Raw genomic sequence first — 26051 nt, forward strand, 5'->3', positions numbered from 1 at the left:
GGCAGTTCCCCCACCCCCACCCCATAACAGCTTTTTAGGGGGCACCGACAGCAGCGCGGGGCCGGGGGGGGGCGCTGGGGGGTTTCTCTTCCCCCACCCATCCCCACCCCCCCCCCCCCCCTGCGGACGGTTCTTTTGGCATAGAAAAATAAATGGCTCCGCGTTGGGCCCCGCTATTCCCGGGATGGGGGGGGAGGAGGGGGAACACAGATTTTCGGGGAGCCCGGGAAGGGGCTGCGGGGGCCATTCCCAGGGAGGGGCTCTGTGCTGACGGGGCTGAAGCATCCTTCACAAGGGGGGGGGGGGGCACGGAGGGGCCCAGCGCGGTCGCTAGCACCGAGGGGGCAACGCGTCCCCATGTGCCGCGCGGGGACCCCCCCCCCCCCCCCCCCCCCCCCCCCCCCCTCCGCCGGGCCTTTGGCCATCGCTAGAAAAAGGGCATCTATAGGGACGACAAAGGGGGCGGGGGTTGTCCTTAGGGCGGGGGGGGGATTTGTGCCCCCAGGAGGTCGTAGGCGAAGATGTTCCAGAAGACGGCGAAAAGCAGGAAGGTGCCGTAAGAGAGCAGCACCACCCACCAGCCGCACTGGTCCCGCAGGCTCTCCTCGTAGCTGCGCAGGATGGTCAGCCCCATGCTGATGCCCACGATGGCCCCCGCCAGGTGTGCCATGAAGCTGGGCTGCGGACCCGAGGCTGGCAGCGGAGGCGAGAAGCGGAGCCACACGGCGCGTCCCACCTCCGAGCTCACTGCGGGACAACGGCCGTGGCATCGGAATCCTCACCCGAGCTGCTGACCCCAACCCCGTCCCCGTTGTCCCCGTACTCACTGCACACCAGCGCCAGCACCATGCGCAGCAGTTTGTAGGGGCAACGCATCCCGGCCCAGTTCTGAGGGCGGACGGATGGGTGGGTGGGCACGGGGCACCGCGCGGAGCTGAGCGCCGTCCCCACGGTGTGCCCCGGCCCTGCCTGCCAGCCGCGCTAACCCAAGGTGCCGCCCTCCAGTGGCACAACCCCTTGATGCCCAAACCGTGTTCTCGCCCCGATGGTCTTAACCCCGTGATGCCTATGCCATGAAGACCACCCTACAGACTCACCCCAGGTGCCCACCCCATGGTATTCACTCCACAATCTCGTCCCATGATGCCCAAACCCATGGTGACCACCCTACCGTCTCGCACCGTGATGCCCACACTGCGATGTAACAGCACAGCCTCACACCACGGTGCCCAGTCCATGATGCCCACCCTACAGTTTCATCCCACGGAACCAACCAACCATATCATGTCAACCCCACGGTGCTGTCCCACAGATTCACCCCACGACACCCACCCCATGATCTCACACCACGATGCCTACTCCATGCTGCCCACCCCATGATATCCTCCCTGTACTCTCACTCCACTGTGCCCACCCAGTGACACTCACCCCACGATCTTATTCCAGGATGCACAACTCACAAGACCCATCCCTCGACCTCACCCCACGACACCCACCCCCTGCTGCCCACCCGGGGATGCTCTCCTCACGATGCCCACCCCCAAACCTCACCCCTTGCTGCCCACCCCCCGAGGTGCCCCCGCTGCTGACCATGACGACGTTGGCGAGATGCGCCGAGCAGAGTGCATACACCCCACCTGAGCCTCCGACCAGAGGTGCCCGCATGTCCGTGATGGAGACGGTGAGGGACCCTGCCACACGTTCCCCATTAATCAGGGACGGAGGGACAGCAGGGAGACGGGGATGGGGACAGGCATGTGCCCACCTGCAAGGACACCGGCCAGGTAGAGGAAGCTGATGCGCAGGATGCCGTGCACCATCTCCAGGGGCACCCCGATCATCAGCTGCAGGAGGGCATTGAACCCTAGCTGCTCCAGCCTGCAGGGGACACCATGGGACACCATAAGGTGACATGTGGGATGGGCCGGGCTGTAGGAATCCCGCTGAGAGCAGGGACTCACCCCACGTGCATGAACATGTAGGTAAGGAAGCGCCAGGCGCGGGCGCGGTGCCCGGGGTGGTAGACCAGGGGGCTCTTCATATACTCGGGGTGATAGGTTTGCAGCACCCACTTGTTTAGCCGGGCCCCATAGCACAGGAACACGATGATCTGTGGGAAAGCACAGGACCGTTGCACCTCAGCACTGCAGAGACACTCCCGTCCTGCAGGGGGACACCACCACTGGGGACATTCGCCCCTTGGCAGAGCATTGGCGCATCGCAGCCAGGGTCACCCTGGGGATGAATCCCCGGTGGGGATGGGATTTTTTACACATGGGGTCGGCTGTCCCTTCCACCACAGGTCTGAGATCCCACAGGTATCGCAGCATCACGTTTGGTATCACCCAACCCACTCCAGGTCTAAGACCCCACAGGCACCACACAGCGGCCGGGTTCAGGCACCTGGGTGAGGGTGACAGCTGCCATGAAGACAGGTGGGGGGCACATGCGGTGCTGGTAGAAGTACCAGCGCCGGTCCATCTCACAGGGCAGGATCTCATAGGCCACGTAGCGAACGAAACGCTTGTAGAAGCCCAGCCCAGTCTCATCGAGGAGCCCATCCCGGGGCAGGGCTCGCTGCCCGTTGGCAATGGCACGTTTGAAGCTGCTTGAGCGCTTGCTGCTGATCTGTGGAGAGAGCCTGTGGCCACCATCGCCACAACCAGCTGCGGGCACCCGGTCCTGGCTTGCACTGGAGGGTGCCCACCCCACCCCACCCCACCCCTTTCCATCCCACCCCATTCCATCCCACCCCACCCCACCCCATCCCATCCCATCCCACCCCATCCCATCCCTTCCCATCCGATCCCTTCCCATCCCATCCCATCCCATCTCATCCCATTCCATCCCATTCCACCCTACGCAGGGTGGCACCCACCCGCTCCCATCGCCGTGTCACCCCTGCACTGACCAGGTCTACCAGCTCCTGATAGCAGACCTGCCCTTCATCATTGCCCTGTGCCAGGGCCACCAGCATGTCCAGCTTGGCAGGATCCAAGGGCAGCTCATGGCTGTGCACGAGGCTGGCAAACGTCTCCACGCCGATGAAACCAGTGTTCTCAGGGTCAAGCTGCAGGGAGAACAGCACGAGCATGGCCAGGCTGCATCCTGGCACAGGAACCTGCATCCCAGGATGGGAGCCTGCATCCCTAAGCAGCTGGGAGACCCGGATCACTGCCACCCCATGCCTCTTGTCCCTCCCCTCCCTCCCCCATGCTCTGTGCTGTGCAAATCACAGAGCTGTGCCATCCCCACGGCGAGCCACGCAGCCACCACTCTCCCACTCAGTTTTTCCCCACTGCCAGCAGCCTGCCAGCCAGGAAGCCATGAAGCCAAACACACGCGCGGTGCTGGCACAGCCTCCTCCTCCTCCTCCTCCTTCTTCTCCTCCCTCTCACAGCTCCCATGCACCTGCATTTCCTGGCTCCACAGCACCTGTGCTGGAGCACCCCACACCGCATGGGCACCCCTTATCCAATGGATACCCCATGCGAATGGGCACCCCGTGACCAACAGGTGACCCACACCATTGAGCACCCCACACTACTGGGTGCCCCATCCCCACTGAGTGCAGAGTGGGAGCTGGGTTGGGTATAGGATTGGGTGTAAGATTGGGTACAGGATTGGGGTGTAGAGTTGGGTTGGAAGCATGGGTGAAGATTTGGGTGCAGGATTGGGTGCAGGGTGGAGTGTAGAGTTGGGGTGCAGTGTTGGGTGAAGGGTTGAGTGTAGGGTTGTGTGAAGGTTTGGGTGTAGGGTTAGGTGCAGGGTTGAGTGTAGAGTTGGGGTGCAGTGTTGGATATAGGATTGGGTGTAGGTTTGAGGTGAAGGTGTACAGTTAGGGTGCAGGGTTGGTGAAGGGTCGGGGTGCACGTTTGGATGCAGGATGTGCACAGCATCACAACAGCCACCAATGCACAGAGACAGGGAGCACCAGGTACCCCTTCTCCCCTCACCACACACATGCCACGTGCTGTGCCACTCCAGGACCCAGCACACATCTCATACACCGAGCACCGGGAGCCACTGATGGTTTGGAGGCATCTCCCTGCACACAACGCCGGGGGGGGCCCAACGAGGAGCCGCTCCGTGCCGAAGGGCTGCGGGGCACCGGCGTGACCCCGGCACCGCAGTGCCCAGCGGGGAGTGGGGGACTCGCCCAAGGTCACGGAGGCAGCCGGGGGGCGAGAGGGGCGCCGCGAACCCCACGATGAATCCCCTCCCAGCCCGCGGCGATGCTGCCGGCTCTGCTCGGGTTGGGTCGGGACGCACCTCCGGGAGGTGCCGGGAGGTGCCTGGCTGCGGGGCCGGGGAGCACCGAGCGGTACCGCGGCGGGGCCGGATCCTGCCCTGCGCTACGCAGCAACGCCGCTCCCGCAATCAGGTCACGGGGCTCCGAGCCCGCAGCGGGGCTGTCGGTTCTGGGGGGGGGTCCTTCCAACGTCCCCGGCGCTCAGCACCCCGCCGTCCTTCAGGGATCCCGAGGGAGGCCACAAGTGAGCTGAGCCGCGCGGCCTCAGCGGCACCACGCGCGCGCGGTTTGGGGGCACGGGGCACGAAGCTCCCCCCTTTTCGGAGCTCCCCCCCCCACTCCCCCCGGGCTCTCACCTGCTCCTGGATGAGCTGCAGCAGGGAGCTCCTGTCCATGCACCCGGCAGGCACCGGGCTCCGCCGCTCCCCCGCGCCCGGGGCCGGCGAGCCGGGCAGGGGAGCGGAGCGGGCGGCGGGGGCGGCGGGGGGGGCGGCTCTCCCCGCCAGCCCCGCGTTGCGCCGGGCCCGGCAGCGAGCTGCGTGCGCCGGGAGCCGCCGGTGGCAGCGGGGCGGCGGCGGAGGCGGGGGCGGGAGCGAAGCCGAACGGAGCCGCCCCCGCCGCAGCGCGCGGCGCAGCGCTCCCCCTCCTCGCCGCGCTCCCCCCTTTTCGTCGTCCCCCCCCTCCGACCCCCTCCGTCCTCCACCCCGGGAACAGCGGCCGCTCCGCCCCGCCCGCAGCACCGAGCCCGCGGGCTGTGATGGGCTGCGGGGGGGCGAGGCGGCACCGGGAACCTGCGGGAGCTGATATGGGTTCGTGCATCGCCGTATGGGGACCGGAGTCTTGGTAAGGGTACCGGTGTCCCAGTATGGGTAGCAGCACCATAATATGGGTAGTAGTGTCCCAGCCTGTGTAACAGCATCCTGACATGGGTACCAGCATCCCAGCATGGGTACCAGCATCCCAATATGGGTACCAGCATCCCAGCATGTGTAACAGCATCCCAGCATGGGTACCAGCATCCCAGCATGTGTACCAGCATCCCAGCATGGGTACCAGCATCCCAGTACGTGTACCAGCATCCCAATATGGGTACCAGCATCCCAATATGGGTACCAGCATCCCAGCATGGGTACCAGCATCCCAGTACAGGTACCAGCATCCCAGTGTGGGTATCAGCATCGCAGCATGGATACCAGCATCCTGGTGCTGGTACAGGTACAGGTATGTGCATCCCAGTACAAGTTGTGCATCCCAGTGTGAGAGTGTCCATCCCAGCATGTTACCAGCATCCCAGTATGGCTATGTACATCTTTCTATAGGAATTTGCACCCTGGTATTGAAACCTGCATCTCAGTACAGGTATGTGCATCCTGGTTTGTGCATCCCAGCACTAGAACGAACGTCCTGGTATGAGCATGTGAATCCCAGTATCAGGATCTGCATCACTGTCCAGGAACCTGCATCCTGGTGCAAGCATCTGCATCCCAGTATGGATTCCAGCATCCCAGCACTGGGTAGATGCTGCATCTGGCCCAGCTGCCTGCCAGATGATCCATCTCCATACCCTCCCATCCTGGGGACCCTGCTCTGCCCTGAAAGGATCCCTTGTGTCTGCCCCCATCCGGCCCCTGAGCGCAGGCAGCAGCCCCCCAGGACCACATCCCATGGGAGAGATGCTCTGTGGGGTTTAGCCATCCCTGGGGCCACCGTAAGACCCTGGAGAGGTACAGGGAAAATCCCTTTCCTGCGCTGAAACTGTGTTCCTGGTATCCAGAGCCTGTGATGGAGCCTGCAGAGACAGAAATGGGCGAGGGAAAAGCTGCCACTGGGAAACGGGAGCAGGAAGGGAGGTGGCACAGTGCTGAGTGCTGGAAAGCAGGGCCAGGGCCTCATCCAGAAACCAGGCTTCTGCTTGCACCCCAAATCCCCATAATTTTCCCCAGATGGGTGGACAGCCCCCGCCCTCAGGACTCCTCCCTGCTGTGGGGACCCCAACCAGACCAAGGACAGCACAGAGACACGGGCTGTGAACGGAAGGTGAGTAAAAATTTATTTCATTGTAGAGAACAAAACTAAAACAGCACAGCTGTGCCAGGCCTGGAGCAACGCAGGGCGCAGGGACATCCCTGTGCTCCAGGGCTCTGCCCCACAGACACACTCCAGGCAGGCAGCAGGACAGAACAGGGATGAAAAGCCCAAGGACACGGCCCTGTGGGTGGGTAGCAGTGGAGAACCCCAGGCTGGCAAAAGCAGCTCTGGACAGAGCCAGTGTTGGGGACAGTGCCACTGCTGGGATGGGGACAGCATGGCAGGATGCTACCCACAAATGGTGGCTTCTCCAACTCCTCGCTGGCCCCAGGCCACAGTACAAGTGATGAAGGGACACAGCAGCAGCGGGCTGTCCCTCAGTGCTGCCCCGAGCTGCCTGTAAATAAGCCTACCCTGAGTGCAGCCTAAGAGCTAGTGTCACTTATTTCACTAGAAACCCCCTGGCACAGCAGAAATGGGTTGGGAGCCCGGGGCAGTAGAGTGTGGAGCTCCCAGGGACAGCACAGGCTGGTATCATTCTTTGGGATGCTGGGAACAGAAGCAGCCCCAAACTCATGCCAGCTGAAATGCCAGCTGGCTGGAGGTGGGCATGGAGGGAAAACAGCTTCCAGTTGTACCAGGAGGTGCAATGCTCAGAGCCTCCTGCTCTGGTAGGGACCCACAGAGGGAACGGCAGGACAAGGACCACATGATGGCACCGCCAGGCAAGGGCATCCTCAGCCCATGTAGTGCTCTCTGGCACTGGGAATACTGGTTGTGGGGGACAGGGACACATGAGCAGGTAGGAGAGGAGGGCAGATGGGCCAAAATCCAGATGGGGTGGTATTGGGAAACAGGGACTCAGGATGGGAGTGTGCCTTATGGGGCCGAAGCTGCCCAGCCCTGCTGCAGCAGGCAGAAATCCTGACAGCCTCAGTGCTGGCACTGCTGGAGGCCCTCACGGCTCCAGGAGCGTCACCCTGCAGAAGGGATGTGCCCAGCCCATGGACAGATAAACACTCGTGTTTGAACATAAAAACAAACGTTAAAAAATCATTAACAGAATAAAAGAAGGGAGTGATCCCTTTGGCTTCCAGGGAGGAGCCCCCCAGCTGCCACACAGGCAAGGTGCCCGGGGACCAGTGGGGCGAGGCTGGCTGGTGCCAAGGATCGATCCTGCTGGTGCTGGGAACTCTGGCTTCTCTGATCCTGCAATTGAGGCTGGGGGAGGAGGATTTCCCACCAGGGAGCAGCGGGCCCTCATGGGGCATGGTTCAGGACAGGGAGCTGGTGGCACAGGAAGGACGGGGAGCGGAGCAGCTCTCACTTGTTCTTGGCCAGCACGCGGTACAGCGTGAAGCCCACCAGGGCAGTGACTGCAGCCCCCAGGGCCACCCGGAGCCAGAAGGACGCAGCTCCCAGCTCCACAGCATTCAGGTGGCTGCAAGGGAAGAGAGAAAAAGATGGGTGAGTGATGTGAAAGGAGACAGGTGTCCAAACGAGCCTGATAGCTCTTAGGATGGCACGGCTCAGCTCCAGGGGACAAACCCCATCCAAAGGTGCTGGTGCAGCACTGAGCACCGCGAGGCTCCCGGCCCCGCACGCCGAGCGCCCGCCACGCGGCATCACCATCAAACCCGACGATGGCTGGTGGAAGGGAGGCAGCCTTCACCCTCCCACAGCCCTGAAATAGCACACCAACATCTAAATAATTAGTACCAGCAAGGAGGTACTCATCTTCCTTTCTAGGTCAGGCTGCTTTTACAGCTCCAAGTGCAGAGCCCCAGAAGCGGGTGCAGCAATGCTGGCACAGGGGTGAGAAAATCAGCAGCAGCCATGGTACTGAGCTGGGGACAGGGAGGGAAGGGCCCTGTGCCCTCTGATCGTGCACACTCCCTTCCTAAACACGTGCTGCCCTGCATCACTGAGCTCCTCGACGAGGAGAAAAGACGTATCCATTATTCATTCTCCACTAAATGGGGAGGAGAAGAGCCAATCCCCGGCCCTCCGTTACGCTGTTATTTATTTATACCAAATACCCTAAGATATATAAAGAATATTTAAATTTTAATACTGCAGAGAAAAAAAAAGAAAAAAAAAAAAAAAAAAAAAGAGCGTTGGCTCTAAAAATAAAGTTGTTTATTGAAAAAGCTAAAGGGAAAACCACTCACTGGTAATCCCATCCTGTCCTCCAACGCACCCACATGCTCTCCTGGAAAGGGCAGAGCCCCCACCGTGCTGCCCAGCCCCCTTCAGGAGCAGCTCCTTCCCAAAGCATCCTGAGGTCCTGCTCCTCTGATCTCTTTGCTGCTGCTGATCAGGAGAAAACAGCCACCTCCTCCTCCCTGCAGGCGCTGGCACACTAGGCTGGCTACTCACCTTTCAGCACTTTTTTATCTCAGCCTTCAAAAAACAAAGATCCTGCCATCAGAGCTTATCCAATAAATCTGCCAGAGGGCTGCACGAGGCAGAAGACACTTGAGTCCCTTCGCCCTCTCATATCGGGGAAAAAAGCGGCCCTTTTGTTCCCATTAATCACACAAGCAGATGATATCGAGAGCTCGGGAGAAACCACGCGGAATGCAGGGTGGGGAAACTGCAGCTTCCTGCCCTCAGCTCCCAGCCAACAGCCCCCTCCGTGGCACGGATACTAACGGGAATGTGGCAGCAGTGGCCAGCTTGGTGTAGACAGCAGTGCTGGGCGGGCCCTGGCTGTGGCAGGAGAAGAGGAATGGTGGTGGGAGGCAGTGCTTGTAGCAGAACTCAGCTGGGGACAGCCCGGGCTGCTGGCTTGCTTCTGGCAGGTCTGCCTTGGAGGCCACAAAAACGCAGGGATCTGGCTGTCCATGTAGTGTTGCTGCAGGCAGAGGAAGAAGGCGAGGGGTGAACAACTGGCCACTGCCCTATGGATCTCCAGGGAGGGAATCACAAGGGTTCCCCAGCCAAGAGGGGACCAAGGCAGGAGGGCTGGGCAGGCAGCAGCGCTTCCTGGAGGCGTGGGCAGGGCAAGGCTGCCCCTGCACCCTCCTGGGAAATGCAGGGCCGCTACTCAAAGGCCGATGCCTCCCAGGGTGCCTGCACTCACCTTATAAATACTGGCACAGTAACTGAAGGATTTGGGGTCACTCAGGTCATAGATCAAGCAGGCAACGTCGCAGGCTGCGTCCGACGCCTTTGTGAACTGCATCTCAGCACTGACCTCGTGCAGCTGGAGCAGGAAAGGAAGGGACAGGGGGCACAGCACTGCCGTGAGGAGACAGAGCCGAGTCTCACATCGACACACACATGATGCAGTGTAACACAGCCACAGGCACAGCACAGCACAGGGGTGCTATGATGGTGTGATACGGGTGGACACAGCCCAGCCCTGCTGCCTGCAGCCAGGCAGATGTAGCAGCAATGCCCCCCTTTCCCACACTTACTATGAGGTACTTTTCCTGGCCGTTGACCTGCACGGTATTGATTGTGTAGAGAGATGGCTCTCCTGGGTCCTCCCTCTGGACCTGCCATGGATGAAAACACCGTCTCAGACAGCAGGGAGAGTGCTTAGGGGAGGGAGAACACTTCACGCTGCTCTGATCCCTGCGGTCTAACAGCCACTGCCCTTGAAAGCCAGCCAGAGTCTGCCACGAGACAAGGGCCGTTAGCAACGAGCAGGGAAAAACCAGCATCACCTTGGTCAGATCAGGAAAGAAACAGCCTCTCAGAATCCTTGGGACAAGCAGAGGGAGGGGACCCACAGCCTTACGCAAAATAAAGGGGCAAGAGCCACAGCGTAGAGGGGTGGCACAAAGCCCTGCGCTGGGATGCCGGCCCTGGCCAGGGCAGGAAGGTGCTGGCACACAGCAGATTGCTCAGCAGCCTCACGCTCTGCCTCCTGCTCCACCAGAGAGGGGAGCAGCCACTCACCGCGAGGCTCCTGCCGAGGAAGGCCTGCAGGAAGGCAGACTTGCCTGCGCCCCTGGCTCCCAGCACCTTGCATAGGAAGACGTTTCTCTGGGTCTGGCCTTTCTCCAGGTCAATCCTCTTCTCCCTGGTCACTGGCAAAAGTAAGGGCGGGTGAGTGCGAGGAGGAACACCAAACTGTCAGGAGGTGAGAGCACTGCTGTACCTGTGAGGGCCTGAGTCTGGGAGTCCTGCTCCGACAGGATGGGGTAGCCCAGGTAGCCGAGGCACTCCAGGCAGTGCTGCACATCCAGGTAGGCTACGAGGCTGGAGAGACAGAGAGCATTGGGAAGCTGGTCAGGGGGATGCTGACAAGGTCAGCAAGCACTACGTGACGGGACTAACAACGTGGGAGAGGGACTGAGCTTACGTCCACTGGCAGAGAAATCCATGCAGGGAAAGCAGGCCTTTATCAGTGGTGCATACCGTGTTGTAGAGCTCAGGGCCCCAGGGCATGCAGGGGAAGACACTGAAGAAGTTCTGCAGCTCTGCAGGAGAGAGGGCACCATCCTGGTCCTGCCAAAACAAGTGGGAGTCAGCAGCTGAGGAAGGACACAGGCTACATGCACACAGCAGCTCTCTACAGCCACGTCAAGTGCTGTCAGGGACCCCTCTCTAGGGGTTCTGGCACACTGAAGGCAACTCATTTCCTGCTGCAGAATGACACAGGGATCCTTTCAATAGCAGACATCAATTGCAAGCGAGGCCACAGCTGCGTGACTGCACAAAGAGCCTGAACCCCAGGGACACTCATCACTGTACAACTAACAGGCACTGCCAGAGGGGATTCTGTTCTGTGACTAAAACTGGAGCCACCACCAGCTCTGCCACTGGGAAGGACCTGTTCACATGCACCCTGCAGCCCTGAGCTGCTGGTCCTGCCACGCTGCAGGCCTGTGCTGCAGGGAAAGCAGCCTGAGGTCTGCAAGCAGTTGCTGAGCCCTCCAGACAACCACACGCCAACACAGCAGCTTCAGGGTAGGCATGCCACAGGGCCACACCACAGAGGATCTGCTGGCATCTGGGCACACAGAGACATGTTTCGACTCAGTGCTGCAGCTCCCATGGAGCCACCATACCCCAGATGCATACCAACATGTAAATAATTAGATCAGATGCATGCACATCCAAGACAGGCCCTTCCCTCGCTCTCCAAAGAGCCAGAGCACGGCACAAATTAGTTGCTTTCATTCCCTCTCTGCAGCCCAGCACCCCTTCCACGGGGCTGCCAGCTGTGTGGACACTTCTGCTCAGTTTGTGGCTGCAGGCCAGCAGCTCTGATCACTTTCCCTATCACCCTGTGCGCCACAGACGGTCACACTGCACGGCTGACACCAGCTCAGATCCCAAAGGCCCACACTTTACCACATGCTCTTTGGTCAAGGGTGGTGACCCCAGTCCCACGGCCCCAATGTGCAGCCACAGTGAGGTACCTGCAGCTCACTGCGACCACCCAAGCCTCAGCAAGAAGCTACACGGCGCCCTGCACACCTTGTCATGCTTCTCGAAGAGCCGCTGCAGGAACTGGTAGCCCAGGTGGTTGAGCTCCGTGGAGCAGCCAGGAGGCAGGCGGAACCTGCCAGGAGAGACCCAAGTGAGCAGCTCCAGCACCTCCTCGCTCCCTGAACGAAGGGCAGTGTGTCAGCAGGTCCTCTGCAAAGCCACATCTCAGCCAGAGCACAGGGCTCCACAGTCCCTCCCTGCCCGTGGCCAGTGGCTGTCCCTAGGCCTGGCTGTTCCCTGGCTTTAGGGAGAAGGTGCTGAGCGTGTGGAGCAGGCTCCCCTCGGTACTTCTGCACCACCTCCCAGATTGGGAGCTTTGCTTAGCCTCACACTCAGGGCTGCAGAAGGGCACAGCTCTAGACACGGTGCTTTCCATCAGCACGGGCCCTGCTGTCTTCCACCATTGCCCGCTCTCTGGGGAGAAGATGAGGCAGCTCACAGCCAAAGCCTTTCATTACTGCCGGATCACCACCTCCAGGGTGGCAGGGAGCAGAGAGGAGACAGCAGCTACAGAATCAGCCAGGAAGGCTATGCTGACTGCTCACGGCTCCTGACAGCTCGGCTCAGGCAGAGACCAGAACAGCCTTCAAAAGTCCCTTGTTGATGTCAAGGCAAGTCAGGGACAAGCCTTCATCGCTCTGTTCTTTGCCCACCTACGTCACAGCCAACAGCACAGTTAACAACTTCAAGACCTTCACATTATTGCCAACCCCCCATTCCCAGCTCATGACCACAGGGAAAGGTGAGGAGCATGAACACAGCCGTAAGCTCAGGGTGCAGATTCAACCTCAGCCGAGCAATGCAGCAGATGTCAGGGTACTGAGTTGTACACCACGGGGTTGTCACACCCTGCCAGCCCCACTCCACGCCAGGATACGCACTGTGGGTACAGGTAATCATCTGTCAGCTCCAGCTCGTCATCGTAGCCAAAGCGGCGAAGGATAGTCCATGTGGTCTCATGGCGGCCCCTCTGGATGAAGAGCGTGTTGAGGAAGAGGAAGCCTGTGGGGGAGAGATCAAGCAGCTCAGACAACAGGGGCCAGACTGGGATTCAGCCTCAGGGATCTTTGTCTCAGGAGTACGTGTTCACCAGAAAAACCACGCTTGGACAGAAAGCTTTACACAGCCATAGCAGGCTCAAGTTTGCTTCATTAGGCTTGGATCGAGATCCAGGAGGCTCAGCCTGGTGACAGGGCCCCTCTGCAATATGCTGGAGGAGGTGGATCCATCCACTCCTTGCAGTGAAGGAGCAGACAGTCCCTGTGCTGTTACCATTTAACGTCAGGCCGTTGTCCTGCACTCCGTCCGTGGTGTTCTTCCACACAACCATCTTCACATCCTCCAAGGCCTGGGGAGCCAGCGGGTTTCCAAAGCAGGACTTCTACCTCCCAAGAGACAGAAGGTCATTGTGAGCCAGCACATGGACAGCAGAAACCCTCTATCTCACCTGCTGGTGAGATAGAAGGACCCAAGAAGGACCGGGAGATACTGCAGCTCCACAGCCAACCCTACCTGAAAGTAGTTGAGTTCATCATCACTGAGGATCTGGTTATTATCTTGGTCTGACAGGTTGAAAATCCGAGTCAGTGCTCGTGAACATGCAGGTCTCAGCTGCAAGGGACCAACCATAGTAACAAAACCAGGGCGCTGCATTCGGTGTGGCTCTTTCCTCTGCCTCCCAAACCCCAAAGCCCTTCCTGCAATGGGAGCGTGGCTCAGGTAGGCCAGCACCACAGCCATGCTGAAGCTGGTGGTCAGAAGCATGACAGCCCACAGGGAAGGTTTCCCTTGGACTCCTCCCACCACACAGTCTGGAGCACGAGGGCTCCTGCAGATATCTCTGGTCAGTGTACTCTCATCTGGCTGCACTTAACAGGGAGAACTCTTTCCTCCTCTGTTGGCTCCCCCCAGGGGTAACTGCTTTCCCCTTCTTGCTACTTTGGCCCAAATTCTCCACATCCTTCCCGGGGTAAAAGGCACAGCACCAGTCTGGAACTCTGTGACCCCACAGATGTGATGGGCAGAGACACCTCCAGGAGCTGTGAGCAGATTCCTACCTGCTTCTCTTCCGGGTCATAGAGGGGTGCAGTTGGATGCAGCACAGCTTTCTGGGCATAGTAAAAGAGCTCAGAGATGTTCTTGAGGTTCTTGGCAGAGCACTGTGGGTTCAAAGGAAGACACAATGCTGTGAGTGGGCAACGGGCTTGTGACAGTGGGGAGGAGGTTGACAGGAGCTCTCCAAGCCACGAAATAATGCATGAAAGCACAGAGCAATCTCTGTCCAGCATCAGGAAGAAAACAAAGTGGAATCCTCCTGCACACACTCAGGCTCTGCTGTGCCTCAGAGCCTACATGGGCTGCGTGCAGTTCCAGCACTATTTACAGCTAGACAGGGCAGACACCAAAACCCACTCTATGTGTGCAAAGCAAAGCACAGAAAGCATAAAGCACAGGTCCTTGAGGCTCAGACTGAGGTCATTCTGCAGAGCAACACTAGTGGGGCAGATCCCCCAAAACATGAAGGCTCCCCTGGCCCACAGTCACGTGCTCCTACCCCTCACAGAGGCTTTTCATAAACACTCAGGTCCCTCACCTCCACACAGGTCTCAATCTCCGAGAACTGGTTCATGATGGGCAGGATGACTTCCATGGAGCTCCCCATCTGCAGGTCAGACTTGTTTCCAACTAAAATAATGGGGATCCTGGGGGAGAAAGATGGTGAGTCAGAGAGCACGAGTGGAGCCACCCCTCCGCCAGCCTCAGCTGGGCTCCAGCTGCACACGTTGCTGCACAGCCGCCCAGGGAGCCTCCCTGCCTTCCTCTGCAAGGTCCAGAACAGCTTTCCTGCTTCCTACGGCTGGGAGCATCCATCTGGAGAAACAGACTGCCTGATCCTGCTTACGCTTTCACCCAGCAGCAACATGTTCAGGAGCTTTTAATCCAACGCAGCAGCCTTCTGTCTAAGCGACCCACATGCAGCCTATGGCTTCTGTGCTGCCATCCTCCCTTAGCAGCCTCCCTCTTCTTGCCTTGCCAGTGAGACACGAAGGTGGGGGAAGGGGGAAAACCTTCTCCTGTGACCCTCTGACTCAGCTAGACCCACAAGAGAGAAAAGCCCCCACATTCTTCTGCTGCACGTGGTCTAACCACCGGTTGCACAGCTGGCTCAATCTGAGCAACCTCCACAGGCAATGAAGGCAGTGAGGGCCCTGCAATCTCCCAGTTCTGCCCGCAGTACCTGGCACCCTTTTCAGCTCCCCCGTTCACCATGGGGATCCATTTTGTGCGAATCTGCAAGGCAAGCACAGAGAAGGACCTGTGAGAGCAGACTGGGGAGGGAGAGGCAGCTCCCAATGCACACAACGTGGCTGTCAGCAGGGCCCTGCAGCCATCTGCTCCCCAGCATTCCCCCGCACCAGCAGGCAGAGCAAACCCAGGGATGCTGTATGCCAGCAGAAAGATGTGACAGGCCTGTTGTCTCCAGCACAGACGGACAATTGCCAGCGTGGGAGCAAGCCCAGGCTGTGCTCAGCCTGTCTCTGCTTGCAGGAGTCCCAAACCCCAAAAGCTCTGGAGGGCTGGGGGCATTTCAAGGCCCCCAAAGGGGACAGGTTACCTTCTCAATCGTGGCTTCCTTGGTGACATCATACACCACACAGACCACATTGGCCTGCAAGAGAGAAGCAGAAAAGGAGTGAGCAAAAGTCCTGGTGCTCTCACAACGGCAGGGAAGCCTTCCAAGCTCAGGCAGCTCCAGCCCCAAATGCTGCCACTGCACATGCACTAAAACCCAGCAGCTGTGGTTTAGAATGCATGAGCAGTACGCACAAAAACACAACACACATGCTGCCTGCAGGCTTGTTGGGAACTGGACAACATCAGCCATAACCTCAGCTGTTTTGTGCCAGCATGCAGAATCTCCCTTCTCAGCTCTTGGCACAGCATAGATGTTTTCCTTCCCCACATTGGCAGAAAGCACACGGCGGCTCCCACCCCTGCTCCTCCCTGCATGTAAGGCCTCCATAGAAGAGGAAGGGCACACATGTGGCCAAGCCAGCCACACAACAGCCATACCAAGCCAGGCAGGGTGGTGGCAGCACACAGAGCTGCTCAGCCCAAGCCTAAAGGCAGGGCAAAGGCAGAGGAGCCCTTTGACCACAACGCCTCGCTGCTGCCCAACCCCAGCTCTGCAGTGGGATGCCGGGAGCACAGCCTCACTTCTCTCTGCTTCAGGCCTCATCCCACAGCCACCAGCACAGCCACCACCACGCCATGCTCTCCCAAGTGATGCCCTTGGGGTGCCACCCCTGTGCCAGGCAGCCAGGATCCCCTTCTCCATTTGGCTGTGCATGGGAACCACTCCTTCCCCTCCCTGCACTTGACCCCTCAACTCCCCCACTTCCACGCACACGGTGGTTTGGCAGCTGCTGACCTCCCCCTCCCAGCCCTGCACAGACAGCACTGACACTGACGCTTTCTTTCAAGCAGACAGAAGGGATCACTGGCCCTTTCAGGGGAGAGTTTAGTGCTAATCCCAGGGATGCACAAGGGTTTAGGCAGGATTTTCTGGAGCCGTTTTAAGCATCTCAGGACATTCCTCCTGTCTGGGCAGTGGGAGCAGGAGCCCAGTGCCCATGGCCCACCTCCTCAGCTGTTTGATGCCAAGGTGGAACAATGCAAAAGTTTTGCTGTGAGATGCACAGGGGGGGAGAGGGCTTTGTTACATACTATCAAGACACCCTCCTCTTGAAGGAGCCAAAATTAATCCCAAAGTGAAAGAAAGCAGCAGGGCCAGTTGGATGGATTCTTTCTCCTCCCTGGCCAATATGCCCCAGGGCTCCATCTCCTAAAACAATACCTCTGTGTCACTGCTTTATCAGACAGCCACAGGGACCTCAAGCAGGGAGCAGAGGGTCTCATCAACAACTGCTGCTCCCCTCCACCTCCTGGGAACATCCCAGGACTGGAAGCACACCACGTGCTCAGCAGCCTCCTCTACCTACTGGTCAGGAGGGAGCTGCCCCCCTCTGCTCACCTTCTGGTGGCTCTCCAGAAGGCGAGGACAAGCCCTGTAACAGCTTACAACACAGAGAAGGATTAAACAAAGTGCTAAACAAACTGCTAGCGTTAATCCGCAGATAACCAACTGCCTGCACATCTCTGAGTGGTTAATGGAAAGAGAGAGCAGTCACATGTCACGGGCAGGCTCATGGCAGTGCAGCCTTCTGCCCTGCGATGCCCCATCCAGCCCCGCTCACCTTAGCAATCTCCTCTTGTAGCTCATCCTCAGTCTGCTCTGTCTCTGGAAAGGGAGAAGAACTGTCACCACCCACTGGCTGTCAATGGCTGCTGCGGTAGGGGCAGCACCCTTCCTACTTGCTGCAGGTATGCAAGGAGAAGAGAGGCCAGCAGGGAACAAGACAGTCTCACCTGAGTAGTCTACAATGTGAGTGGGGACCTTCTCAGGTGTGACATCAGCCGGGATTGTGATCTCTTCTGCACGAGGTGGCACCTACAAAGCAGGCACTGTGTTCTGCTGCATGAAGCAGCCAGTCAGACCAAGCAATGGTGAGGATGGGAGATGGGGCACTCAGATCTCAATACAGCTGCTGCCCAGGAAGGGTGACTCCTGCCCGCAGATTGCTTCCCTGCCTGCTGGGAGCTGCAGCAGGCTGATGTGTGCTATTGCCTGCTCCTCACACAGTGAAATCTGACAGCCTCCCAGCCCTGAGCACTGCCTGGAGACGCAGCCCTGTGTCCCGTCATGAAAGCAGCACTTAGAAAAAAAATCAGAGCTGCCACCCCCACACTAAGCCCTCAAGTGCTCCCCTAGCTCCAGCCTGACCTCCTGGCAGCTGGAGACAGGCTAAGCTGATTGCCTGGGCTTTGCTGTGAAACACAGAAAGGTGCTGGAAACCAGTTGTTCCCCTGCAAGCTTATGCTTCCCAGTGAGCACTATCTGCCTGCAGGCAGGCTGCTGGTGGAGCAATGCAGTGCCAATTCTGCATCCAAGCTGGGATGGGACGGCAAGCCACACAGACAGAGGCCCAGATGGGCACGTGTAGGCAGGCTGGAGACCACAGTGACAGCCCTGTTCAGAGTGCCAGGCCCTGCTCCAGCCACGCAGGAAGGCAGGCGTGGCCCGGCCCCTTCCATGGGCTCTGCTGCGGTACTGCGATGAGGCTGCAAAGCCCCCAAGGGAGCAGCAGGGAACGAGGCCCCAGAGAAACAGCACTCAAACGGAGACGCCGCATGAGTGGGGGCACGGAGAAAGCACCGCTCCGCCTCCAAACGCCTGGCGCCGCAGCCGGACACAGCGGTGCCAGCGCCGCCCTGCAGCTCCGCGCTCACCTCCTCGGGGAACTCCTCTCCCACCAGAGCCATGATCAGGGACGTCTTCCCCACCTGGGCTAGGAAAGAAAGGGGAAACGTTGGCGCTGCACGGAGCAGCACGTACCCGGCCTCAGCGGCCGTTCCCGGCCCGACGCCACAGGGCCCAGCGGAGGCCCGCACCGCGGCGAGAAACCGCTGCCACCGGCCTCAGCACCGCGGGGACCGCAACACCAGGAGCCAAAGCCTCGGGCGGCCCGGTCGCTTCTCCCCCCCGGCCCCGCTGTCCGCCCTTACCCTCCCCCAGCAGCAGGATCCGCACGTCCCGCTTCATGGCGGCACCGCCGCCGCCAGCGCCGCTTCCGGTGGCAACCAGCGAGTGGTGGGGGATAGAGCGGCGCTGCCAGTACAGCGCCCCCTGCCGCCCGGAGGTATCACCCTCGCGTTTCGTCTTGTTTTATTAGCCAAAAAAAAAAAAAAATAGAGCAGCAAATCTCGTCATAAATAAACAGCACAGCACAGCACAGCACAGCACAGCACAGCACAGCAGTCCCGGAGCGTCCCACGACCCGCCGCAGGGCCTGCGGCCTAGCTGGGGGGCTGAGCCGGGGCCTGGCGTACAGCCGCAGCCCGGCCCGCAGCGAGGCCACCCCGCCTCAGGCGCCCAGAAGCTCCCAGACGAGAACCGCGCTGTGCGAGGCCGTCAGCAAGCGGCGGCCGGCTGGAGCGAAGCGACAGAGGTGGACGGCGTCGTCGTGAGCGGCGTAGTCCTGGGGGAGGCCGGCAGGGCAGCGCTGCAGCCGGAGGAGCCGCTCTGTGGGGAGATACGCTGGGGTCAGAGTCTGAGGGTGGGGGGTGGTTCATCTGGAGAAGGCTCAAGAGACATTGCTGCTCCTCTACAGCTCCTGAAAGGAAGCCAGCAGCCCCCTGCAGAGAAGGAGCTGGGGGTCCTGATGGCTGAAAAGCCGAACGTGAGGCAGCAGTGTGTGATGACAGCTGGGAAAGCAAACGGGATCGTGGGCTCCATCAGCAGAGGGGTGGGCAGCAGGGACAGGGAGGTGACCGTCCCTCTCTGCTCTGCTCTTGTGAGGCCCCATCTGCAGCACTGCGTCCAGGGCTGGAGCTCCCAGGCCAAGCAAGACAGGGAGCTGTTGGAGAGGGTGCAGGGGAGCCACAGAGATGATCAGGGGCTGCAGCACCTCCACTACAAAGACAGGCTGAGGGAGCTGGGCTTGTTCAGCCTGGAGCAAAGAAGGCTGGGGGTGACCTCATTGCAGCCTGCAGTACCTAAAGGGAGCCTGCAGACAGGAGGGGAGTCAGCTCTTGGAAAGGGAAGATAACAGCAGGACAAGGGGAGATGGTTTGAAGTTGAGGAAGGGCAGATTGAGGTTGGATGTCAGGGGGAAGTTCTTTACAGAGAGAGTGGTGAGGTGCTGGAACAGCTGCCCGAGAGGCTGTGGATGCCCCCGTCCATCCCTGGAGGTGTTCAAGGCCAGGTTGGATGGAGCCCTAGGCAGCCTGGGCTGGTATTGAATGAGGAGGTTGGTGGCCCTGCCTCTGGCAGGGAGGTTTGGAGATTCGTGATCCTTGAGGTCTTTTCCAACCCAGGCCATTCTAAATGTTAGGAAACATTTCTGCTCAGAAAGAGCAATTCTACAGTGGCACTGCTGCTCAGTGATGGAGGTGTTCCAGAACCCTGGGGACGTGGCACTGAGGGAAGTGGACAGTTGGAGTAGATGATCTGAGTGTTCTTTTCCAACCTCAACACTTCTATGTTTTTTCCCTGCCTGACACACTACCCTGCCCTGAAGCAGGGCAGATTACTTCACTCCCAGGGCTGTTGTTCCTGGGATGACACACCTGGGGAGACGAGCAGAGCCCACAGCACTGGCTGGTACTCACCGCTGAAGCCGACAGCCATGAAGCGTGCTGCAGGAGACAGGCTCAGGGACGTGGCAAAGTATGGCAAGGAGATCTTCTCAACGACCTGTGCTCCAGCAAGAGAAGCACAGCAACATCTCAGAACTGAGCAGGCAGCAAAACAGCTGCCTAAGTGACACCTTCAGGAGGGTAAAGGGCTCCTCCTCCGTGGGGAGGCTGACAGATGCACAACCTCTCTCCAAGCTCAAAAACCTGCCAAAGGCACCCCCCCTTCAAGAGGTGACATGACAATTTGGAGACTGTTAGCGCTCCCAAAAGCAAACACCTTCCCCTCCAGAAGCAGCTTCAGTGACTGGCAGCCTGCCCAGGGGCCTGGGGCCAGAGCTGGAGTTTCTGAGTGAAAAGCTGCCACAGTGCCCAGCTGCTTGCTGAACCAATTTCAAAACCTAAAGCTTGTATTACTTGCAGCTCCTATTAGCAGGAGTGGATACTGCAGCGGGAGCTGTCATTTGGGTCAAGAGGGGGTCCAGCTCTCCCCCTGCAGAAAGAGGGGCTCATCTGCAAGCCCCTGCCTGATGTTGCAGGCCCTTCGAGGGAGATGGGGAGCACTGCCTCCCCACCATCTCGTTCAACAAAGCCATGCAATGGAGCACATGCTGCCTGGGCACGATGCACAGGGAGGGTACAAATACCTGTTTCTTGCACAGGCTGTAAAACAGGGCTTCCTTCTGCATCCCAAAGCCAACGTAGACCAAGGTTCCATGCTCCCAAGGGCAGAACGCAGCCAGGCTGGGTGGCAGGCTGCCATGACCCTGGCAGGGAAAACCAAAAGGACCCAAAGTGAGGCTAGCTTTTCCAGCCCAACACAACACGGCAGGGAGCAGAGGAGAGCACGGAGCAGTACCAGCCATTGGGCTGTAGGTGTACGAGCACCAGAAAATTCATATGATACAAAAAGGCTGTTTTCTCCCTCTCTCATTGCCATCTCAGCCCTGCTCACTGCAAAGAAACAAGGAGCAAACACACACTGCCATGGAAACCTGAAGCTCGTTGTTTACTGCCATGGAAGCAGGACACACGAGAGTCCAACAGGCAGAATTTCCACCATGACATTATTCCTGCGTGGGCTTGAAGGTTGGGCTGGATTAATGGATTAGTTTCAACACAAGCAAATAGAGCCCAAAAGATACATTGTTAGTATGGGATGCAAGATCAGTCCTTCCCAAATTCACCATGGGGAGACCTGTAACAGCCTGCAACGTGCGTGGGCCTGGGGGCAGCAGGTGAGGATCAGAAAAGCCCACCTTCCTCTTGCATGCCAATGTCAGGTACACAAGGGGCCAATATCCTGTCCCACACAGAACCCCTCCGTTTTCTAGCAACAGCGTTCTGCTCAGATCCCTGACTTTGACTGGTTTGCAGCCAGCTCTGCAAAGTAACGGAGACTCAGGGCTGGAGCAGGAGTATTTGGCTCTGTTCACAGTCACTGGGCTCCTGGTTCAGGATATTCACGCTCACTGGCAGTGTCAATCAGCAGGATGCTCATCGTTAGGTCTCTCATCTGCACACTGCCTGTGCTGGCTCCTGGCTGTGCTCAGTTTCACACAGCACAGGAGTATCAGCTGTGTGAACGCAGTTTTTTCTCTTCATGCTCATACAATCAGTGCTTCCCAGTGGTTAAGCAGCACCACGCGCAGCTCACACTGCCTGTCAACACCTCAAAGGTGCACGAGTAAGATATCCCACGAGCAGCAGAACCCATGAAAATCACCTTCCTAAGCAGACTCACTGTTTGCACCCATCCTTCTCAAAGCCTCGAGGCATCCCTCCCTCCTGGGTGACTGAAACAACACATGTAAACACACTGGACTGAGCTGACGAGATGGTTTCACGTGACTTTGGATGGGGTTAGGATGCTTCAGCATCCCATCTACAGCCAGGGAGAGCGTGCTGAAGGGACTGGGGCTGCATGGTGCCAAGACAGGGACGTGAGTGGGGGAGCAGAACACTCACCTCGGGGCTGGCAGGAGCAGGGAAGCTAAGCCAGTCGAGGAGCTCACACTTATCCTTCAGCCAGTCGGAGGCCCAAACGCTGACCCGGCGGTCTGAGCTGGTAGCCAGCCACAGCTCAGCTCCTTCCACCCCAAAGTCATGGTACTACAGAAGACAAAAGCAACATCACGGCTCTTGCAGTGCAGAAGCTTTAAAGAAAGCTGTTAGCAAGAACTAGCAGAGGGCATGACTTCATGGGAATACAAGGGATTAATGCCGGGATTAATCTCCTGGATTCTCTCATCTGAGCAGTGCTTAAAGTCATTTATCACAATAAAATAGGACAAGGAAGCAGTGATTGCAGAGCCAGCAGCAAGCTCTGGGCTGAAAGCCCCGGCAGAAGAGGAGCGAGTGCCTGGCCAGAACGATACACATCTCTTCCCTCGGACACCTCATCTGAGCATCTCCTAGGAGACTGCAGATACAGTACGTGTTCTTCACCTAAAGCAGAGGAAGACCTCCTCACTCCACAGTCACCAGGAAAAACAGCTTTGCAGCCTTCTGCAGATTTTCAAGTCAGAGAGCTTAGGCAAAGTTATTGTCATCTCAGGAAGTCACAAAGAGGACAAAGAGACCCTCCATGGAGGGAAATACAAAAGATGCTAAAAACACCCCACTATTGGGCTAACAAGCCTTCTGGCTTCACAGAGCAACCCCACAAAGAGCCAGATACACACAGAGCCAGGCTGCTAAGGAGTGAAGTGGGGAAATCGCATCAAGGCTGTTAGTGGGGGCATGGGCCAACCCAGGCTGCCCTCAAGGGATGCTGCTCTTGGAGGGCGCATAGTGCATGCACAAAGTGTCTGCCCAACCTCTCAGGCAACCCGAGAGCAATGCAGTGGCTTTTCTCCACTAAAGCTATCCCTGAAAAAAAAAAAAACCAAAAGCCAACAGAAGTTACTGGAGGTGCTGGGCCTAAAAAGCAGAGCGGGACAACTGACCCAGCCAGGCTGCTGCTCCCTCCCACAGCTCAGGGACCTCACTCCCACACGGTGCTGGGACACACAGGCAGGTCTTACCTGCTTCCTGATGCACTGCAGGACGGTGATAGCAGAGCCTTTGTGGTCAGCAAGGATGCGGATGGTCATTCCGGTGCGAGGGCTGCTGACAGCCACGATTCCATCCTTGCCCCCTGATAAAATCATTTCTCCTGTGGTCAAAGGTGAGAACAGGATAAATTCTTATAGAAGAGTCTGATATCGTGGGACAGCAGAGTCCCAAAACACCTGAAAGGTTGGGAACATCTGAATGAAGAGCTGGGTAAGATCAGATGTTTCAGGGACACACGCTAAATCACATCCAAACAAGAGCCAAAGCAGCTTGTAAACAGGAAGACAAAAAGGAATATTTGCTGCATCCAAACTACTTGCTTGTATCACTGCCAATATATCTGCCAAAACCCATTTACCATGTGCTCTACTGACAGGTCTGCCAAAGTCCATTGGTACGAGCTCTCCCTGGGCCCAGCTTTTTGTGCAAGTTTTTGGAGGCAAGACCTGTGCTTGAGTAACCCTGATAAAAGCGAGCTGTGCTCCCCAGGCAAGATCCCCACTGTTACAACAAGCAATCTCACCATCTGTGGAGTAGGCAATTGCTGTCAGTGCGGTGGCATGGGGGTGCATTTTCAGCTCCATCTCTGTCCTGGAAATACTGAAGACACGGATGGTGCCATCACTGTATCCTGCCACCACATGCTGACTCTCAGCTTCCCATGCAACGCTGGGGTGAGGCTTCCAGGCCAGGCACTGGCAACTCTGCAAAGGAACCAGGGAAGAGAGATGATGACAGTGCAGACAGCAGGACCGTGCACAGCAAATGCACTGAAGGCTCCACCTGCAAGTATTTCTTCAGCTTCAGGTTGGTCTGTGAGGACAAAGCAGTCCAAAGCAGTTAGACTGCATCCTCAACCCAGACAAAAAGTCTGAAGTGCCACAAAGGATTACCTGGTTCAGCACTTGAAACTGTACCACCAGCTCCATTCTGCTGAGGGACCAAACCCTCACGCTGCCATCTTCCCCACACGTGGCACAGAGAGTCTCATCAGGACTGAAGGACACCTCGGTTACCTGCAGCAAGGAGGGAGATGGGGAACAGGAGCCCTACAAATAACACAGCCTGCAGCACATTAGCCCCTCTTCCCCTCCCACTCCCCAGGACTCCTCCAAACATGAAGCCCCATGTGTAAAGGAAGGAGAGTTGTTTAATTTTTGTGCTGAGAAGAAATCTGGGACTGACAGCCAGGCTTGCAATGGAAATCATTTAAACCTAACCACAAAGCTAAACCAGGCACTACACAACATAAATCTAAGTAAAAGATCTTCCACCACTTGAGATCTTCTAGTTTAGATCTTCGTGTTTTAGGCAAAGAAAATTCTCCATTACAGGTGTTCAGCAACCAGGCTGCTTCCACACGTTGCAGCACTCCACAATTAAACCTCAGTGACTCAGCCAGCTGCATTTTCCACTCTGGCAGAAAGACCCACAGCTACTCACAGGCTCAGGCTGAGAAACACCTGAGGCTGAAGCAGCTGAGCCTGCGAATGCCTGGAGCACAACCCCTTGGGCACAAGCATGATGCAGAACAGCCGCTGCTCCACGTAGCAAAGCACAACCATCCCTGCCCCTCAAACCTTGCTTTTGTGGCCGCTGATGAGCCGGATGCTTGTGCTCTCCTTCCAGTTGATGTACCACAGTGTTCCTGCTGTGGTGCCCACAATCCCCATTTCTAAAGAGTCATCGAAGGCCATGCTGACTATCGTCCCATCCAGGGTGATCTCATGTTCTAGCAGGACTGAGCTAGGTCTGGAGGAAGGGAAGATCCGAGAGGGAACACTCAGCTATTGGAAGACACTGCCTCCTTTAAATGCAATTTTCTAGTATGCACAGTATTTAGAAAGCAGTTGTTCAGTGTGGAGCACCCGAATGCTGCACAGTCACTGGTGCTGCACAGAGACCATTGCTGATAGGAGAGAAGCAAAACAGGGGATGCAGCAGCATACAGAGGAAACAAAGGTAAGATATTTTCATTCATTCTTTTAAAGGAGCTTCTACAAGCCACTGACTTAAACTCCACCCATTTCCAATACCAAGAAGATTGAGCTGTTAGCAAAAATCCAATAAAAACGACCATGCAGGAAGAGTCAAGAGTGAAGGGAAGGAGGGAAGGTAAGGATGAAGAGCAGCAGCACGGCTGTGGGCAGAGCTCACGCATCTGTGAAAAGCCACCTTTCAGACAGCCCCCAGATGAGGGGAAGAGCACCTGAGGAGCACAGCACGAGGTGGGTGCAAGCAGGGCAGATGCTGGAGCTCACCTACCTGGCCTTGGGCCCCTTTGGCCTCAGCTCCTGCGTGGCCCCCACTGCCCACAGGCGGATGCGCTTCGCGTTGCTGCCACTCACCAGCCTGTTGCAGCGGCACACCAGCACACCTGGGAGGCAAATGGAAGCACCCGTGGACACCCACCCATGAATAAACCCCACTGCTCTCAGCCACCAACTCATTGGGCAGCACACCTGCTGTTCTCACAGCCCAGAAGTAGCCCCCCGACCCACCCAGCTTTGACACCCGGCTCACAGATCAACTGCCACCCAATAGGGAAAATCCATTTTTCCAGGCACAGCTGAAATGAGAGGCAGGCAAGCTCAGTGCTGCTTACAGCCTAACATTGGTGGCATTTAGAATCATAGAATCACCAGGGTTGGAAAAGACCTCCAAGATCACCCTGTCCAACTGTCCACCTACCACCAGTACTTGCCCACTGCCCCACGTCCCTTAGCACCGTATTTGCACCCACCGATCTCGCCCTCATCAGCCTCCCACATCATGAAGCAGCTGTTGGTCTCCGTGTCCCACACGCAGACCTGGCCTGAGTTGGTCCCACTGTAAAGAAGGGTGTCAGCCCCATAGCAGAGGGATGTCAGCTCCACCGGCCCTAACACTTCAGGTGCAGGGGCCCTATGAACCTGCCAAGGCACATGAAGCAGAAAGGTCAAAGGGAACGTGCTGCTTAGCTAAAAGGGAAGCAAACCACCTCCTCCCACCTTCAATGCATTCAGCTTGC

At 57.9% G+C, this 26051-nt stretch overlaps 3 protein-coding genes across 4 annotated transcripts in view; all 3 read right to left on the reverse strand.

The window, feature by feature from the left end:
* Window positions 1–475: 475 nt before the first annotated feature.
* Window positions 476–4647, reverse strand: RHBDL1 (rhomboid like 1; the record flags this gene model as incomplete). 2 transcript variants are annotated; one of them, XM_079543024.1, is made up of 8 exons in its annotated part: window positions 476–747; window positions 828–888; window positions 1591–1691; window positions 1766–1878; window positions 1962–2110; window positions 2404–2628; window positions 2912–3070; window positions 4609–4647. In XM_079543024.1, the coding sequence occupies 8 exons, from the start codon at window positions 4645–4647 to the stop codon at window positions 476–478; spliced, it is 1119 nt and encodes a 372-aa protein (XP_079399150.1). The 2 variants fall into 2 exon arrangements, with proteins under 2 accessions (XP_079399150.1, XP_079399151.1); XM_079543025.1 differs by lacking the exon at window positions 2404–2628.
* A 2956-nt stretch (window positions 4648–7603) lies between these two features.
* Window positions 7604–18392, reverse strand: RHOT2 (ras homolog family member T2; the record flags this gene model as incomplete). The annotated part of the gene is given in 20 exon segments (XM_079543023.1): window positions 7604–7721; window positions 8936–9116; window positions 9119–9137; window positions 9366–9488; window positions 9703–9783; window positions 10190–10320; window positions 10392–10492; window positions 10596–10741; window positions 11717–11801; window positions 12610–12730; window positions 13001–13109; window positions 13241–13339; window positions 13786–13887; window positions 14322–14430; window positions 14967–15019; window positions 15345–15398; window positions 16987–17030; window positions 17159–17240; window positions 18080–18138; window positions 18356–18392. Coding segments are annotated over 20 exon segments (1854 nt in total).
* Window positions 18393–18714: 322 nt separating this feature from the next.
* Window positions 18715–26051, reverse strand: part of WDR90 (WD repeat domain 90) — a gene marked incomplete at both ends in the record, with an annotated part of 29206 nt that continues 21869 nt past the window's right edge. The window contains 10 exons of the mRNA XM_079543071.1: window positions 18715–18872; window positions 19961–20045; window positions 20632–20751; window positions 21953–22096; window positions 23011–23141; window positions 23565–23745; window positions 23935–24057; window positions 24622–24793; window positions 25307–25418; window positions 25785–25953. Of these exons, the coding sequence (XP_079399197.1) occupies window positions 18715–18872; window positions 19961–20045; window positions 20632–20751; window positions 21953–22096; window positions 23011–23141; window positions 23565–23745; window positions 23935–24057; window positions 24622–24793; window positions 25307–25418; window positions 25785–25953 (1395 nt within the window). The remainder of the gene's footprint in view (window positions 18873–19960; window positions 20046–20631; window positions 20752–21952; window positions 22097–23010; window positions 23142–23564; window positions 23746–23934; window positions 24058–24621; window positions 24794–25306; window positions 25419–25784; window positions 25954–26051) is intronic.

This window comes from Tetrao urogallus (assembly GCF_951394365.1).
Source record: "Tetrao urogallus genome assembly, chromosome: 15".
NCBI lineage: Eukaryota > Metazoa > Chordata > Aves > Galliformes > Phasianidae > Tetrao > Tetrao urogallus.